Below are 13,801 nucleotides of genomic sequence, written 5' to 3'. Positions count from 1 at the left end.
TTCCCAAAAGCAACCAACTGCCTGCTGTTTTTTTTCCTAACCATAGGTGAACTATTGAATTGCCATGATTAGCAACTAGAGCTAGCAAGGTGTTCTTTGCCTGCATCTGAGCTCTCCTTAGCCCATCTAAGATGTGAAGCATGCCAGTATTTCCTAGCAATGCATGCAGCCAAGTCCAAAACAAACCCTGACTGCACATCTATGGTGCCAGAAAGGCAGGTGTAAGAGCAGCATTCCTACAGAAGCAATTAGGGAGTCAAAAGCCCTGATGAGTCTTTTTGCTCTTAGGTAGCACTGCTACTCTCACCATCCACTGATTCCTGCTTTGCTAATGAAGACTTGTTGGTTTGGGATTCTTTCTGCAGGTCCTCCAGTATGCATTAGCAGGTAATATAAACACGTAGCGGATGCTAATGAGAGGTGACTAAATGGCATTGCTCCTTGCTGCTCTGCAAAAGCCTTCTATAAAACAGCTTCAGAAAGGCACTTACCTTGTCTGACAGCCAGTGTTGTTGTGTAGACCAAGAACAGAAGGATATAATTGAGGAAGCTCTGAAAAACAGGTGTGTTGGCATGGAAATCTTCTGACAAATACTTGCTTGTGAGACCAATGCCACAGATGAGGAGGGAGAGGACCTGGCCAAGCGCCACAGACAGCAAGAGATCCCTGAAAGAAATTGAGAAGAAAAAAACCCAGATATAAACCACTCAGCCTCCTTGTCAAAGAGGAAATGCACATCCTCCTCCAGGAATCATGTTCAACAATGCTAAGACACAGGAAGAAATACAATGCTTCAGTGCAGCAATGCTGGGTGTAGCTGACCTAGCGCTCCCGTTATTTCTGTTCTTACCACGGGCTCAAACATTGCCCAAACACACTACCTTCAATTCACATACTAAACAACAGCAGATGGCACATCTCTACCATTTAATTTCTCATTTCACACTTCACAAAGACGAATGATAGTCAAAATCAAGCAAAACACAGCACTGCTTCCTTTGAGCATCCTCCCCCACCCCGCAGAAAGACTCAGGAGTATCATTCAGAGCAGCTCTTCTAGGACTTAGTAGCCACAGAGGAAAAGCAGAGAAAAGAATGTATCATATTTCACTATCACCTTGAAGGTAGTGCCTAACTTCCTGCACCTCATCCCATTTCCATTTCATTATATAAGCCATTATTTCCATCCACTGCACCAAGAGAGGTATCTTTTCTTTCATCTTTGTCACCACTTGCTTCCTCTTCTGTTTGACAGGAGCAGAGGTGGTTCCACATTTTCCCTTCTTGTCTCCTTCTGGTTCTTAGAAATGTATTTTTCCATTTGTCCTCTTCCTTTAATCTATTTTCTTGACTTTGTTCTCTAGTTGCCTCTGCATTCCACTACTACAATGTTCCTCATTCTCCCTGCCCACAGGATAGTTGTCCCTTTTGTTCATGTCCTGTCTTCCAATAGTTTTCTCCTCTTTATTCAAGGAACTGCCATATGTGAAAGCCCTTTTCCCTTCCAACTATCTTTAAAACTTTTACTCTTTCTGGGGAATTTATTATCTAACTGCATAGCTCAACTCAGTCCAAACAGTCCTCCTTTTCCAGTTTTTGTCACAGGACCTCCTACACCCACAGCATAGGAGATCTCTCTCCTGGGTTCTCCTTCCATCAGTACTTCCACACTGTGCTTTCCCATGCAGAGGAGTGAAATGCAGAAGTGTTGGCCTGGAAGAGGAGCAAGCACAATGGCTGTGAGGGAGGAGAAAAGACATCCAAAGGGGACCTGCAGTCCAGGCTCTGCTGGCTGCTGCTGTCCCTGCCACCAGCCTCCAAAAAAAGAAGCTGTAGGTCCCTGGGGGTGTCCACAAAGGAGAAGGGAAGGCGTGAGAGGAGCATGTTCTGCGTGTCTCAGTATGGTCTGGCAGGAGGAAAGGAGATCAGGCAATCCCAAGGGAACAGAGGAAGGAGGGCAGCACTCTGCTCAGCTGTAAAATTATTTCATGTGTGTTCTCCTCTGCCAGACGGTTAAAATCCAACTTTGCTTCAAGGCTGCTTTGCTTTCCCTGACCTCAGCTGTGCATATTCAGTAGTGATGAGCATCTGTGCTCAAGCAACAACTTCCCTGGTAAACTCAAGTGTGGAATTCGTTTCCCTTTTTCTCACAAACAATCCTCCCACTAACGTGTCTCAGTGTCAGTCATGGCATGATTCAAGCAGACACAGGAGAGCACGGGAGGCTGGGGAGCTGCACTCAGCTAACATACCTCACTGACAAACAGCCTGACACAGACAGCAAGAGAACCAACTTCATTGTGCTAAACCCTGTGTTTTGACGGGAAACTGCTGGATAAGTAGCAAGCAAGGCTCCACAACTGCTGCCTCCACGTTCACTTTACTCACTCTACTGTGAAACATAACCATGGGAAATAAAAGTACTCCACGGAGGTAACATCTGAATCTATGATGTGAATGCTGCCAAAAGTATGGATCCTCAGGTCCTGCCTTTACCTGTATCACAGTATCACAGTATCATCAGGGTTGGAAGAGACCTCACAGATCATCAAGTCCAACCCTTTACCACAGAGCTCAAGGCTAGACCATGGCACCAAGTGCCACGTCCAATCCTGCCTTGAACTGCCCCAGGGACCTGCTCTGCTCTTGAGCAGTGAATGCAATTTAAATCCACTTATTGATCTTGTAAACTTATTTGTAGCTCTTCATTTAACTAGATAGTGTTTCACACACACGTTCAGTTGGAAGAGACCCCAAAGATCATCCAGCAATGAAGGGTCAACACTAAACCATGCCCCTAAGCACCTAAGCCACCTGCTGCTGAAACACCTCCAGGGATGATGACTTCCCCACTACTCTGAGCAGCCCAATCATAGAATCACAGAATCAGTCAGGGTTGGAAGGGACCACAAGGATCACCTAGTTCCAACCCCCCTGCCATGGCCAGGGACACCCTACCCAAGATCAGGCTGCCCAGAGTCTCATCCAGCCTGGCCTTGAACACCTCCAGGGATGGGGCCTCAACCACCTCCCTGGGCATCCCATTCCAGGCTCTCACCACTCTCATGCTGAACAACTTCCTCCTCACATCCAGTCTGAACCTACCCACTCCTACAGACTTCTCCTGCAGTAAAGCTGTCCTCTTGGCTACTGCAGCTTTTATTTCATTGCTAAATTAAATGTTTGCACACCTGTAGCTCTAAATGCCTGTTTCACACAGGATGCAGGTGGTTATTACTCTTCTTTGTACCTCAGCTATGCCCACAAGCAAATGCTGCCTTTCATCCCTTGTGGGACTGCACCTGTTCCAGAAAAAGAAGGGAAAAAAAAGCATCTTGGATCCTACTTAGGTTTACAGAAAGCCAAATATATCCTGACTCCCTCAAGAAAGGATTCTCCTAATAATATATTCTCTGTTCCATCTGGCAGTTAGCTGTTAGGCACCAATAATCATCCTATTTTTTTCAGACTACTGGGAGGTTTGGTGAGTTCTTCCCAAGGGTATAATTCTTTACTCTCTGATCTCTCTACATTGAGGTGTGTCAGCAAGTGTAAGCAGGCAGTACTGACCTCTGTATTAAAAATCCAACCAACTACCTACCACCAGGTAGTTTTTCAAGGTTGTACATGATAAATACATCCCTCTCTGGAGTACATTTGGATTCTGTCGTTGCCATATTCCAATTTATAAAAGCAGCCATGTATTTTTCTTTGGCAAATCATTCCAATCACAACTACTAGTGGCAGTTTCTCCTAAACAGTTCAGTTTACAAGCCTTTGTTTATAGACAAATAGATACACACACACAGATGTAGCCTCTCCTCAGCATCTATGTTTTACATTTTGTAGACACACAGACAAAAAGGCAGTTCAAGGTAATTAAAGTTTCATTGTCTTCTTCCTCAGAAGTAACTTGGTATAGTTTTCTATGTCTCCTACCAGTTAAAAAACCATGTCCACTATTGTATTACTGAAATCATCAATGGAGAGAAAGGGCAATTAGGAGTTCAGTAAAAACAGACAACTACCTGAAGGGAGATTGTAGCCAGCTGGGGTTGGTCACTTCTCCCGTGCAACCAGCAACAGAACAAGGGGACACAGTCTCAAGTTGGGCTGGGTGCTAGGAGGAAGTTCTCACCAGACAGAGTGATTGGCATTGGAATGGGCTGCCCAGGGAGGTGGTGGAGTCACTGTCCCTGAAGGAGCTCAAGCAAAGCCTGGATGAAGCACTTAGTGCCATGATCTAGTTGATTGGGCAGGGTTGGGTGCTAGGTTGGACTGGATGATCTTGGAGGTCTCTTCCAACCTGGTTGATTCTATGATTCTGTGATTCTAAGAATGAAGACTGCTAATCTGAACACCACCAAGTCTGTAGATAAAGGCTGAATGTGGATCAAAATATAATCTCTGTAGCTTGAAATAACTTCTTAGCAAAATCTTCCTTTCAGAAAATACTAGAATATATAAAAAATGCTGAAAACTACTTTGTTGAAGATCAGTGCAAGCAGTACTGCCAGCACCACTGCCTTTCAAAACACTGCCTTCACAAATGATGCTGAATAGGTACTGCTTGCCTCTGATTCTTGCACACATTTGGCATTTTTAATTACCTAAACAAACTCATTCTGAATTCAAGTTGTTGTGTTCCTCCTCCCAACAGAACTCAGTTAAACATTCCACAGATGACAGGTGACACAGAAAAATACACCCCTTCTTTTTTTCTCCCCCTTTTATCTCATCATTGCAAAGAGTGGCATGAGTTAGATGTTTAAGCAGAACTAATTCAAACGCCCGTGAAGCGCTCGCACTTCAAGCGAAGATGATCCATTTTACACAGTATAGTTTCTCCTCAGACTCTTCACACCCACATGAACTCAAAGATATGTCCACTACAGGCAGGAATGCTACACAGCTGCACAGAAGATTTGGTATGCTCCTCTTGGTACAGGCTGCAACTGACACTAGCCATTACCACAGAAAACAAGCGAAATGAATAAATAAGGGGAACCAAAGAACAAGATCAATAAAATGCTGGTTTTTGCCTGGGGTGGGCAGAAGAGAACAACTCTCTCCAAGAAGAAAAGTAGAAACAAATCTTAAATTATTTCTTTTAATTAGTGGCAATGTCTGCAGCAACAAAGACTAATACAATGTTTGGATAACCCTAATAACCAGTGTAAGAGGACTGAATTGCAGAGAAATTGCCTGTTAGCATTAGCCCTATTTCATTTTCAACAATGATCTAATAATGCAAGAGCCTTAGCTCCTGAGCCTTTAATATCTGGATAAAAGAATAATATACCCACCCTTTTTCAAGAAGAAGCAGCAAGCTCAACGTTGAAAAGAAGCTTTCAGTGGCTATGGAAAACCTGCTACTTCATTTAGACAGAAAAAAAACCCTCACTGCTATCATCTCCAGCACTCAATTAGTATCATTTCCAAATATCATAATATTACTGAAATATGCAACTTGGTTCCTACCTGCAACACTTCCCCTACTGTTTTTTATACCATCCACCACTCAAAAGATCTGCTCAAAGGATGGCTTCTTCCCAAAGCCTTTACTCTGTCATGCTAGTTTCAGTAGTAGCTTTGTCCACCTTGGAAGCAAAATCCATTCAGGTCTTCACAGAATCACACAGAAACATCCAGGCTGGAAAAGCCTCTCAGGATCACCAAGTCCAACCTATAACCCTACTCTACAAGATTCACCTTAAACCATGTCCCTAAGCTTGAAGAAAAGCTGCAGGGTTTGAGGGCATTCAAACAGAACACCAAAAAGGTTCTCCCTCCAAAAGGTTTACAAAAGTGAAAGGTTCTGCCATTCAGGGTCCAATTTCTCTTTGCTTGAGTGCTATTCATTTTCTCCACTTGTATTCCATTTCAATGAAAATAAAACAATTCTTCAAAAATCCCATGTGCCTTCACTAACTTCAACAGCATCTTCTTAAGTTTTAAAAAAGGGGAGATCTTCACCTTTCCTCTTTAATTTGATCTCATGAATGCATAAAATCATACAATCATCTAATCACTTAGGTTGGAAAAGACCTTTAAGATCATGTAGTCAAACCAACATCAAGTTCACCACTAACCCCCTGTCCCTAAGCACCACATCTATACATCTTCTAAACACCACCAGAGATGGTGACTTAACCACTTCTCTGAGCAGACTGTTCCAGTGCTTGATAACACTTTCAATGAAGAAATGCTTCCTAATGTCCAATTAAGCGTCCCCTGGTGCAACATGAGGCCATTTCCCTTCATCCTATATAGCACTTATACAGAGCTAGTAGAAGACATTCTTCTCCTCTAAACCATCTATTTAAGGCTTGAAACCACCAATTATTTGGGGTTTTTTGCTTGAATTATAATCCTGCATTGGAACCAATCATAGAATCATAGAATCAACCAGGTTGGAAGAGACCTCCAAGATCATCCAGTCCAACCTAGCACCCAGCCCTATCCAGTCAACCAGACCATGGCACTAAGTGCCTCATCCAGGCTTTTCTTGAAGACCCCCAGGGACAGTGCCTCCACCACCTCCCTGGGCAGCCCATTCCAATGCCAATCACTCTCTCTGTGAAGAACTTCTTCCTAATATCCAGCCTATACCTACCCTGGTACAACTTGAGACTGTGTCCCCTTGTTCTATTGCTGGTTACCTGGGAGAAGAGGCCACCCCCCACCTGGCTACAATGCCCCTTCAGGTAGTTGCAGACAGTAATAAGATCACCCCTGAGCCTCCTCTTCTCCAGGCTAAACAGGCCCAGCTCCCTCAACCTCTCCTCATAGGATTTGTGCTCCAGGCCCCTCATCAGCTTTGTTGCCCTTCTCTGGACATGTTCCAGCACCTCTGCCCAGCAGTCCCTGTGGAGTCAGACAGGTATTTCAACCTGAGAATCAGTCCAGAGTTACCCCTAAACCCCCAGGTATCACACTTGCTAGATATCTATCACAGCTTTTTCATGATATCCTAACAGAAAGTAAACAATATTGCTTTATTGTCTCTTTAGAAGTGGAGTCAGGAGACAAAGCTCATCTTTACCTTGGGAGCCATTTAATTCTGTTGGAATGCTTAGGCTGGTAGCTGCTGTGCATCATTTTTACACAGAGTCCTAAACATCTATTCTCAGGTTCTCCTGTAATTATTTTCATGAAGATAAAACATTCAGCTTTGAACATTAGATCATTTCCACATCCTTCACAGAACATTAAACCAGCATTGACACCACAAAATCAATGCAGTCAAACATTCAGAAAGGGCCACACAGTCACAGCTGCTCTACACTAGAGAACCAGTGACATGTTAAGGGTAGCCAAGTGATTTAAACATTCAAGCCTGTTTGATTCTGACACTAATTCCTGTTTTAAAGCACTCCCCATATCAATTATCTTTTAACTTAATTGCTGTCCCTCTTCTCCTTTGACCTTTATTTGGCCTCTCTCCACTGATAGGTCCCAATTGCATCATTTAAAGAGTACCTAAGAGGGTAAAGAACAGAGGGTACCACTACTCTCAGTCTTTAGCATGGGGTGTGCTAATCCCTCAGCATGCCACAGACCCCAGCAGATAAGGGATTAACAGCCTGCTTCCTGAGCTGAAATTTCACTAGTGGAACACATCTGTAAAAGCTTCTCCAAAGCACTGTCAGAGCAGGTCTGCAGGCAGGACCACACTCTCTCTGCGATGGCAATGACTGCTCCACACAGTTACCACTCCAGATGTTCCAAGAGTGCATCTAAATAAAGAAAACTAAACAGATACACTTCCTTTACTGCCATGCCACAGGAAAAGTGATGATGTCTGTTACAGCACTGTGATTTTGCCAAGTGCCTCATCCAGGCTTTTCATGACACCTCTAGGGACGGTGACTCCACCACCTCCCTGGGCAGCCCATTCCAATGCCAATCACTCTTTCTGCCAACAACTTCCTCCTAACATCCAGCCTAGACCTCCCCTGGCACAACTTGAGACTGTGTCCCCTTGTTCTATTGCTGGTTGCCTGGCAGAAGAGACCAACCCCACCTGGCTACAGCCTCCCTTCAGGTAGTTGTAGACAGCAATGAGCTCTGCCCTGAGCCTCCTCCTCTGCAGGCTGCACACCCCCAGCTCCCTCAGCCTCTCCTCACAGGGCTGAGCTCCAGGCCTCTCACCAGCTTCGTTGCCCTTCTCTGGACACATTCCAGTATCTCAACATTTCTCTTGAATTGAGAAGCCCAATTGTTATTATTCTGTGTCCTATCCCTGACTTTATTTACCTTTTAACTCAGAGTCTCTGGAAAATTCCTATCCTTGCTTGCAGTTAGGAACTAGGCTAAAGTGTTAGTTCTAAACCACCACACTTTTGGAGAGCCAAAACTAGAAGATGTAAAATCAGGTTTGCTGTTTGCTTTGGCTTTTATACCAGCCCAACTGCCAAGCTTTCCCACCTTTCTGATGGACTCAAACATTTAATTACAGATGTCAATGTGATACCAGAATTGTATTTCAGTATATTTTGGCCAAATAAACTGACTGAAGCTAACTGAAGCCTATTATTTTTTGTACATCACTCACAGTCTATTGAAGCATGACCAGAGAAATTAAGATTCCTGGAGATCTGATCTGGATTGCAATATCAAATAACAGGATAAACTTTCCACAAGAGAGCTTGTAAAACCAGTTACAAACACTAATTGAGGAATAGGACACTAAATAACTTCTCTTTTGTCACTTTTCAGAGCTTAATTTTAAAAGTCAGCTTTCCAGTCTCAGAAATAGAATAGAAGACTCAAGAATAGATTAAGAGTGAGATGTAATTTCTCAGGCTAGAAGTCCCTATGAGATATGACAGCTGCTGAGAACATTCCCATTGCCTATGGAAGCTAGGCAGTCATTGGGCTGCTGATCACCATTAGTTTTATAATTCAAGACTAAAGCAGACAAATAAATGCCTTTTCATGAGATATGTATTTATTCTTACACTGTTCCAAATGCACCACTTTGAGCTGTTGGAAGAAACTGGGACGTGGAATGACTGACGGCTCTCTGTCTCTTGGAGGAAGCAAAGTTCTCTGTCAGATATCATTAGTTCATCTCACTTGCCATGGCTTTTCTGCCTAAGGCTCAGGACATTATAAATACAGTGATGAATATCCTCGGATAATATGAGAAACAGTTCCAAAAGTTTCAGTGCAGTTATCGTTAGCTCCCAGTTTGCTCAGAGGAGCTGAGAGCCTTGCAGTAACAGACCTGGATGATTCTCCCAGCTTCAAGAAAAATAGCTCACTAGTGCCCTAAGAAGTACAACATCACTTCTGATTGCTCTCTTGCCATTACTGTACAGTGCTAATACAGTTTAAACTGATGGGGAGTTATGGACTAAGTCTTACAGCTATTGAGAGACAGTTGATAAAGGAGGAGGCGAAAAAGCATTACAAATCCTGCTGTAGCCCTGCCACTGATAAGCCAGTCTTGATTGAATGCTTCGATAGAAAACACCTTTAAATGACTCGAGATCCCCATGTGATAGATGCTACTGTAACTTAATTCTGAGTTGTCAGAAACAAGAAGTATGGGCTTGGAAAACCAGGTGGAGTTGCTGGAAAATGGTATGTATGAGTCAGTAGGATTGCATGATGGATGAGTTCAGATTATTCCTGATGCTCCTAAAAACTGCAGCAGTGGTTTCTGAATTTCTGCTCCTTGATAAATGTGTGGCACTCAGCATTTGCACTTCCCACCATAATGAAGCACCTAAAGCAATTAAGAGTTCACTTGTTTGACTTGTTTGTCCAGGAAAATCAGAGGTTAAAAAGCAACAGCTATGAATATAGGAAGTGCCAAGGTGCATCTATGAATGCATCTATGACTTCCAAAGTCATGGCAGCCTGGTGCAGTCTCCACTGACTGGAAAAGGGGAAACACAACTCCCATTTTCAAAAAGGGTAGGAAGGAGAAGCCAGGGCACTCCAGGCCAGCCAGTCTCACCTCTGTGCCCAGCAAGATCACGGAGCAGATGCTCCTGGAGGTGCTACTGAGACAGCAGAACAGTGAAGAGGTGACTGGGTACAATCAGCATGGCTTCACCAAGGGCAAATCCTGCCTGACAAACTGGTGGCCTTCTATGAACAGGTCACAACATTCATATATGAGGGGCGAGCAACTGATGTCATTTCCCTGGACCTGAGCAGGGCCTTTGATACTGTCCTGCACCACATCCTGGTCTCCAAGCTGGTGACGCATGGGTTTGATGGGTGCACACATTTGGAGAGGCAAAACCAGAAGATGTACAATTAGGTTTGCTGTTTGCTTTGGTTTTTACAGCAGCCCATCTGCCAAATGCAGATACTAAATAACAATATTCATTCCAGAGAGCATTTAATGCCTCGTGGAATGTTTTAAAATGTTTAAATGTGTAAAAATCAAATTGATCTGCCTGGATTTTACAACCCCTTTGGCTTGGCTAGAACTATGCCTAAGAACACAACTCTTCCTTTTTCCTTTTTTTTGCCACTTCTCTGGAAATGATCTATGATATTTTCAACAAGACTGGCACACAGGATTGAAAAAAATCTCTGCTTCAGTGGGTCACACTTTCCTCCTGAGCAGGCATGTGCAATTCCCATACATCTGAATCTTCTTTACAGCAAGTTCCAACTGCTGCCTACATGATCAAAGCACATAAAAGAAACTTTTAAGGAAAATGTCCTTACGTTGGCACATGCATATTAGCCCTTTAATTGCATCCCTGCTGCAGAAAGACAAAGGATACTCACATTACCATTTCACTGAAGATGGCACTAAGCCATTGTACACTTCCCAAACCTCCAGCTGCTTCAAAGGAGAGATGCTCATGTGCCTGTGGCTCGTTCTGACTTCTGCTCATCAAGGCTCTGACCTTCTTTCACTGTTTCCCACATGTGGGTTACCATTGTTTCTGCCTTGCTCTGCAGCCCCTCAAGCAGGAGTAATGCTAGAAGTTGCTTGCTCATGGACAATATCACAAACACAAGGACATTAACATTTTATGCATATTTTCTCCCTAACAGTTCTTTATGTGCAGGGACCAGGATTTTCCTCTTCTGGATGCGAGTCTTTCTCTGCCCTCTTCTTGCCTCTAAAGCCTGCATACTTATTTTCATGGTGGCACAACTTCATTAAGGGGGAACAGAAAATAACCCCATCAGGTCTGCCTTTAATACAGTGGTTAATGAACCACAGAAGGTAGGATATATGTGAAATGAGTCCCAAGAACAAGACCACTGAAGCCACTTGGGCAATCAAGTCAAGGGTTCAGCAGTTTCACAGAGCTAGGTAGCACCTTCTGGAAGAGAAGTTTGTGCTCCAGCTCCTGAGGAATTGTGGAGGCATTGCTGGGATTCCTACTTTGTGCAGGCAACTATCGCAGGGCTGCAGCAATGAGGGATTTCAGTAGGCTACACCCTTCCTGGCCCAGGTGGACTCATTTTGACTGCCTTACTTATAGGACTTGAAGTTCTTGAGTTTTCTTACATGTCTGCTAGTGGCCTTTTCTAAAAACAAAGTTCCTCAAAGGCATTTCATGCTAGGTGCCCAGAAGTGATGCAGTGATAACCCACAGCAGCTTTCCCAGGCCCTTCCACTCCTGCAGTGCCACAGGGCTGCAGGAAAGGAAGCAGTGGATGAAAAAGGCCACTGCAAAGCCAGCCTCCTCAAAGGCACGTGGAGTCCAAGTTGTTCTCTCCATCCTTGCCTTTGCTCTTTGCTCACCAAACAGCAGTGACAGTTATTACTCAGAAAGAGCTACACAGGAGGTCCAAAGTTCTGCATCTGTTTTAAAATTTCTATTCCATATAATTTTAAAAGGAAAAGAACATATATATATATATATATTCTGAGTGGAAATTACAACTAGAGATAATTCACCTCCTGCTAAATGAAAATTCCCATTACCTGCACCACAAAGTTCTTCACTTTTAGGTAAGATTGTGATGGTTCTGGCTTACTGCTCTACCCTTAGGCTTCAAGATAAACCTTTCCCTTCCTCTCTGCCTTTCAGGCTGCTGGTGAAACAGCATGACTGCCTGTCAGCACTGCAAATTTACTACAGACCTGGTACACAACGATGGAACAGACTCAGCTGAAAAAAACCATAAGGGCACTGATGTAATTTTTTGCTGGTTTTAGTTTAAAACTGCAAGATACTGGAAATAAAAATGAAACCTGAGTGATCTAGCTGGGAAGGTGTCAGCTACAGATTTTTAGAGGGTCAGGACTGAAAAATCCCTGGCCTACAGGATCCTGCTGTGAGGCCAAATGAATGACCAAAGCCATCGATGAGCTCAAAGATGAGAATGATGACTCAGTTATAGCAAAACGAAAGCTGTGAAGAAAGGGGAGCTGTGAAGTCTTCTCCCAGGAGATAAAACAGGTCTGACCTTTAGAGAGAGCATTGATCTGCCTATGCTCCTTGACTTCCAGGTTCCTTTACTGCAAATGCTTCTTGCATTTTGGATATGAAAGAAAATAAAACTCAGTCATGAATAACAGACATTCTTAGTGGCATCTGGGCATACTTTTGCTTTTTCCCAGCACAGAACCAGTGATAAATGTACCCAGACCACCCTCACATGTGGCTGATAGGCCATCTTCTTCCCATACACAAGGTAACAGCAGACCAAAATGCATTCCAGAATCAGAAAACCATGGATCAGAACCGACAGCCAGTAGCAGCAAATGAGATCAGCCTCATAAAGCTTTCCCACTTTATGCTGGAAAGTTAATCATCATCACATTACTCTCCTAATGTAGGTGGGCATGGAGGAGACATAGCCCTGTCCTCCCCCTTATCCTTCAGATGTGCCAACCCCTCCAACCCCAGCACTGGACAACAGCACTCCTGTACATATCTCCTGGGTTGCTCTGCATGTAGCACTTCATGCTGGTTCATCCTCACAGGCACAGATCAGAAAGCAGCCTGCATAAGCTGAAGCTGCCCTCTGAAGAAGCATCCTCCTTGTCTCCAGCGAAGACAGTCACTGAGGATGCTATTCCAGTTAAGGCATAACTCCAAAATGGAATAAAAAGTCTGCTGAGGCACAAGGAAGCTCCCTCACAGATCAAGTACTTCAGCAGAGGACCTTTCGCCTCCTAGCCCTATACAAGTTTGGTCACAGAATCATAGAATCAACCAGGTTGGAAGAGACCACCAAGATCATCCAGTCCAACCTAGCACCCAGCCCTAGCCAGTCAACCAGACCATGGCACCCAGTGCCTCATCCAGTCTTTTCTTGAAGACCTCAAGGGACGGTGCCTCCACCACCTCCCTGGGCAGCCCATTCCAAGGGGAAATCACTCTCTCTGTGAAGAACTTCCTCCTAACATCCAGCCTATACCTACCCCGGCACAACTTGAGACTGTGTGGTCAAAACCTTCAGCTGGCAAGTTGATTTTAATTCCCCTCCCAGCACAGTTTAGATCTTTGCTTGGGGTGAAGAGAGCAGGAGGGTCAGTTTGACAGCTGAAATAAAATGTGTGAGGAAAATCCAGGGATTAAATAGTTCTCTCTGCATGCACAACATTTGAGTCACTCTGCTTTAAAGATTTACACAGCTACTGCTACAAAAAAACCCACATGCCTGAACCCACTGGTAGAATTAAAACAGAGGAGAAAGAATTTCTCTCTTATTCCATAGCATTTGCTCTCCAGAAATCACCCCTCTGAAGGGCAGCTAAGGCTACAGTCACAGCTCAGAGATGAAATCCCAGCCTTAGCTCTCCGTTTCCTTGCCTTTTGAAGTTAGCCATTCAATAGGATTTCACTCTAACAATATGTATGT

General features: G+C 44.0%; 1 protein-coding gene across 1 annotated transcript in view; it reads right to left on the bottom strand.

Moving 5' to 3' along the window:
• SLC35F1 (solute carrier family 35 member F1) overlaps positions 1-13,801 on the bottom strand; it is a 224,297-nt gene that overhangs the window by 93,925 nt on the left and 116,571 nt on the right. Inside the window, exon 2 of the mRNA XM_064170162.1 lies at positions 492-667. Within this exon, the coding sequence (XP_064026232.1) occupies positions 492-667 (176 nt within the window). The remainder of the gene's footprint in view (positions 1-491; positions 668-13,801) is intronic.

The sequence above is a fragment of the Pogoniulus pusillus genome, chromosome 33 (assembly GCF_015220805.1).
Source record: "Pogoniulus pusillus isolate bPogPus1 chromosome 33, bPogPus1.pri, whole genome shotgun sequence".
Lineage (NCBI taxonomy): Eukaryota > Metazoa > Chordata > Aves > Piciformes > Lybiidae > Pogoniulus > Pogoniulus pusillus.
Note: the sequence above shows the minus strand (reverse complement) of the source record. Positions and strands in the feature narration are given on the sequence as shown.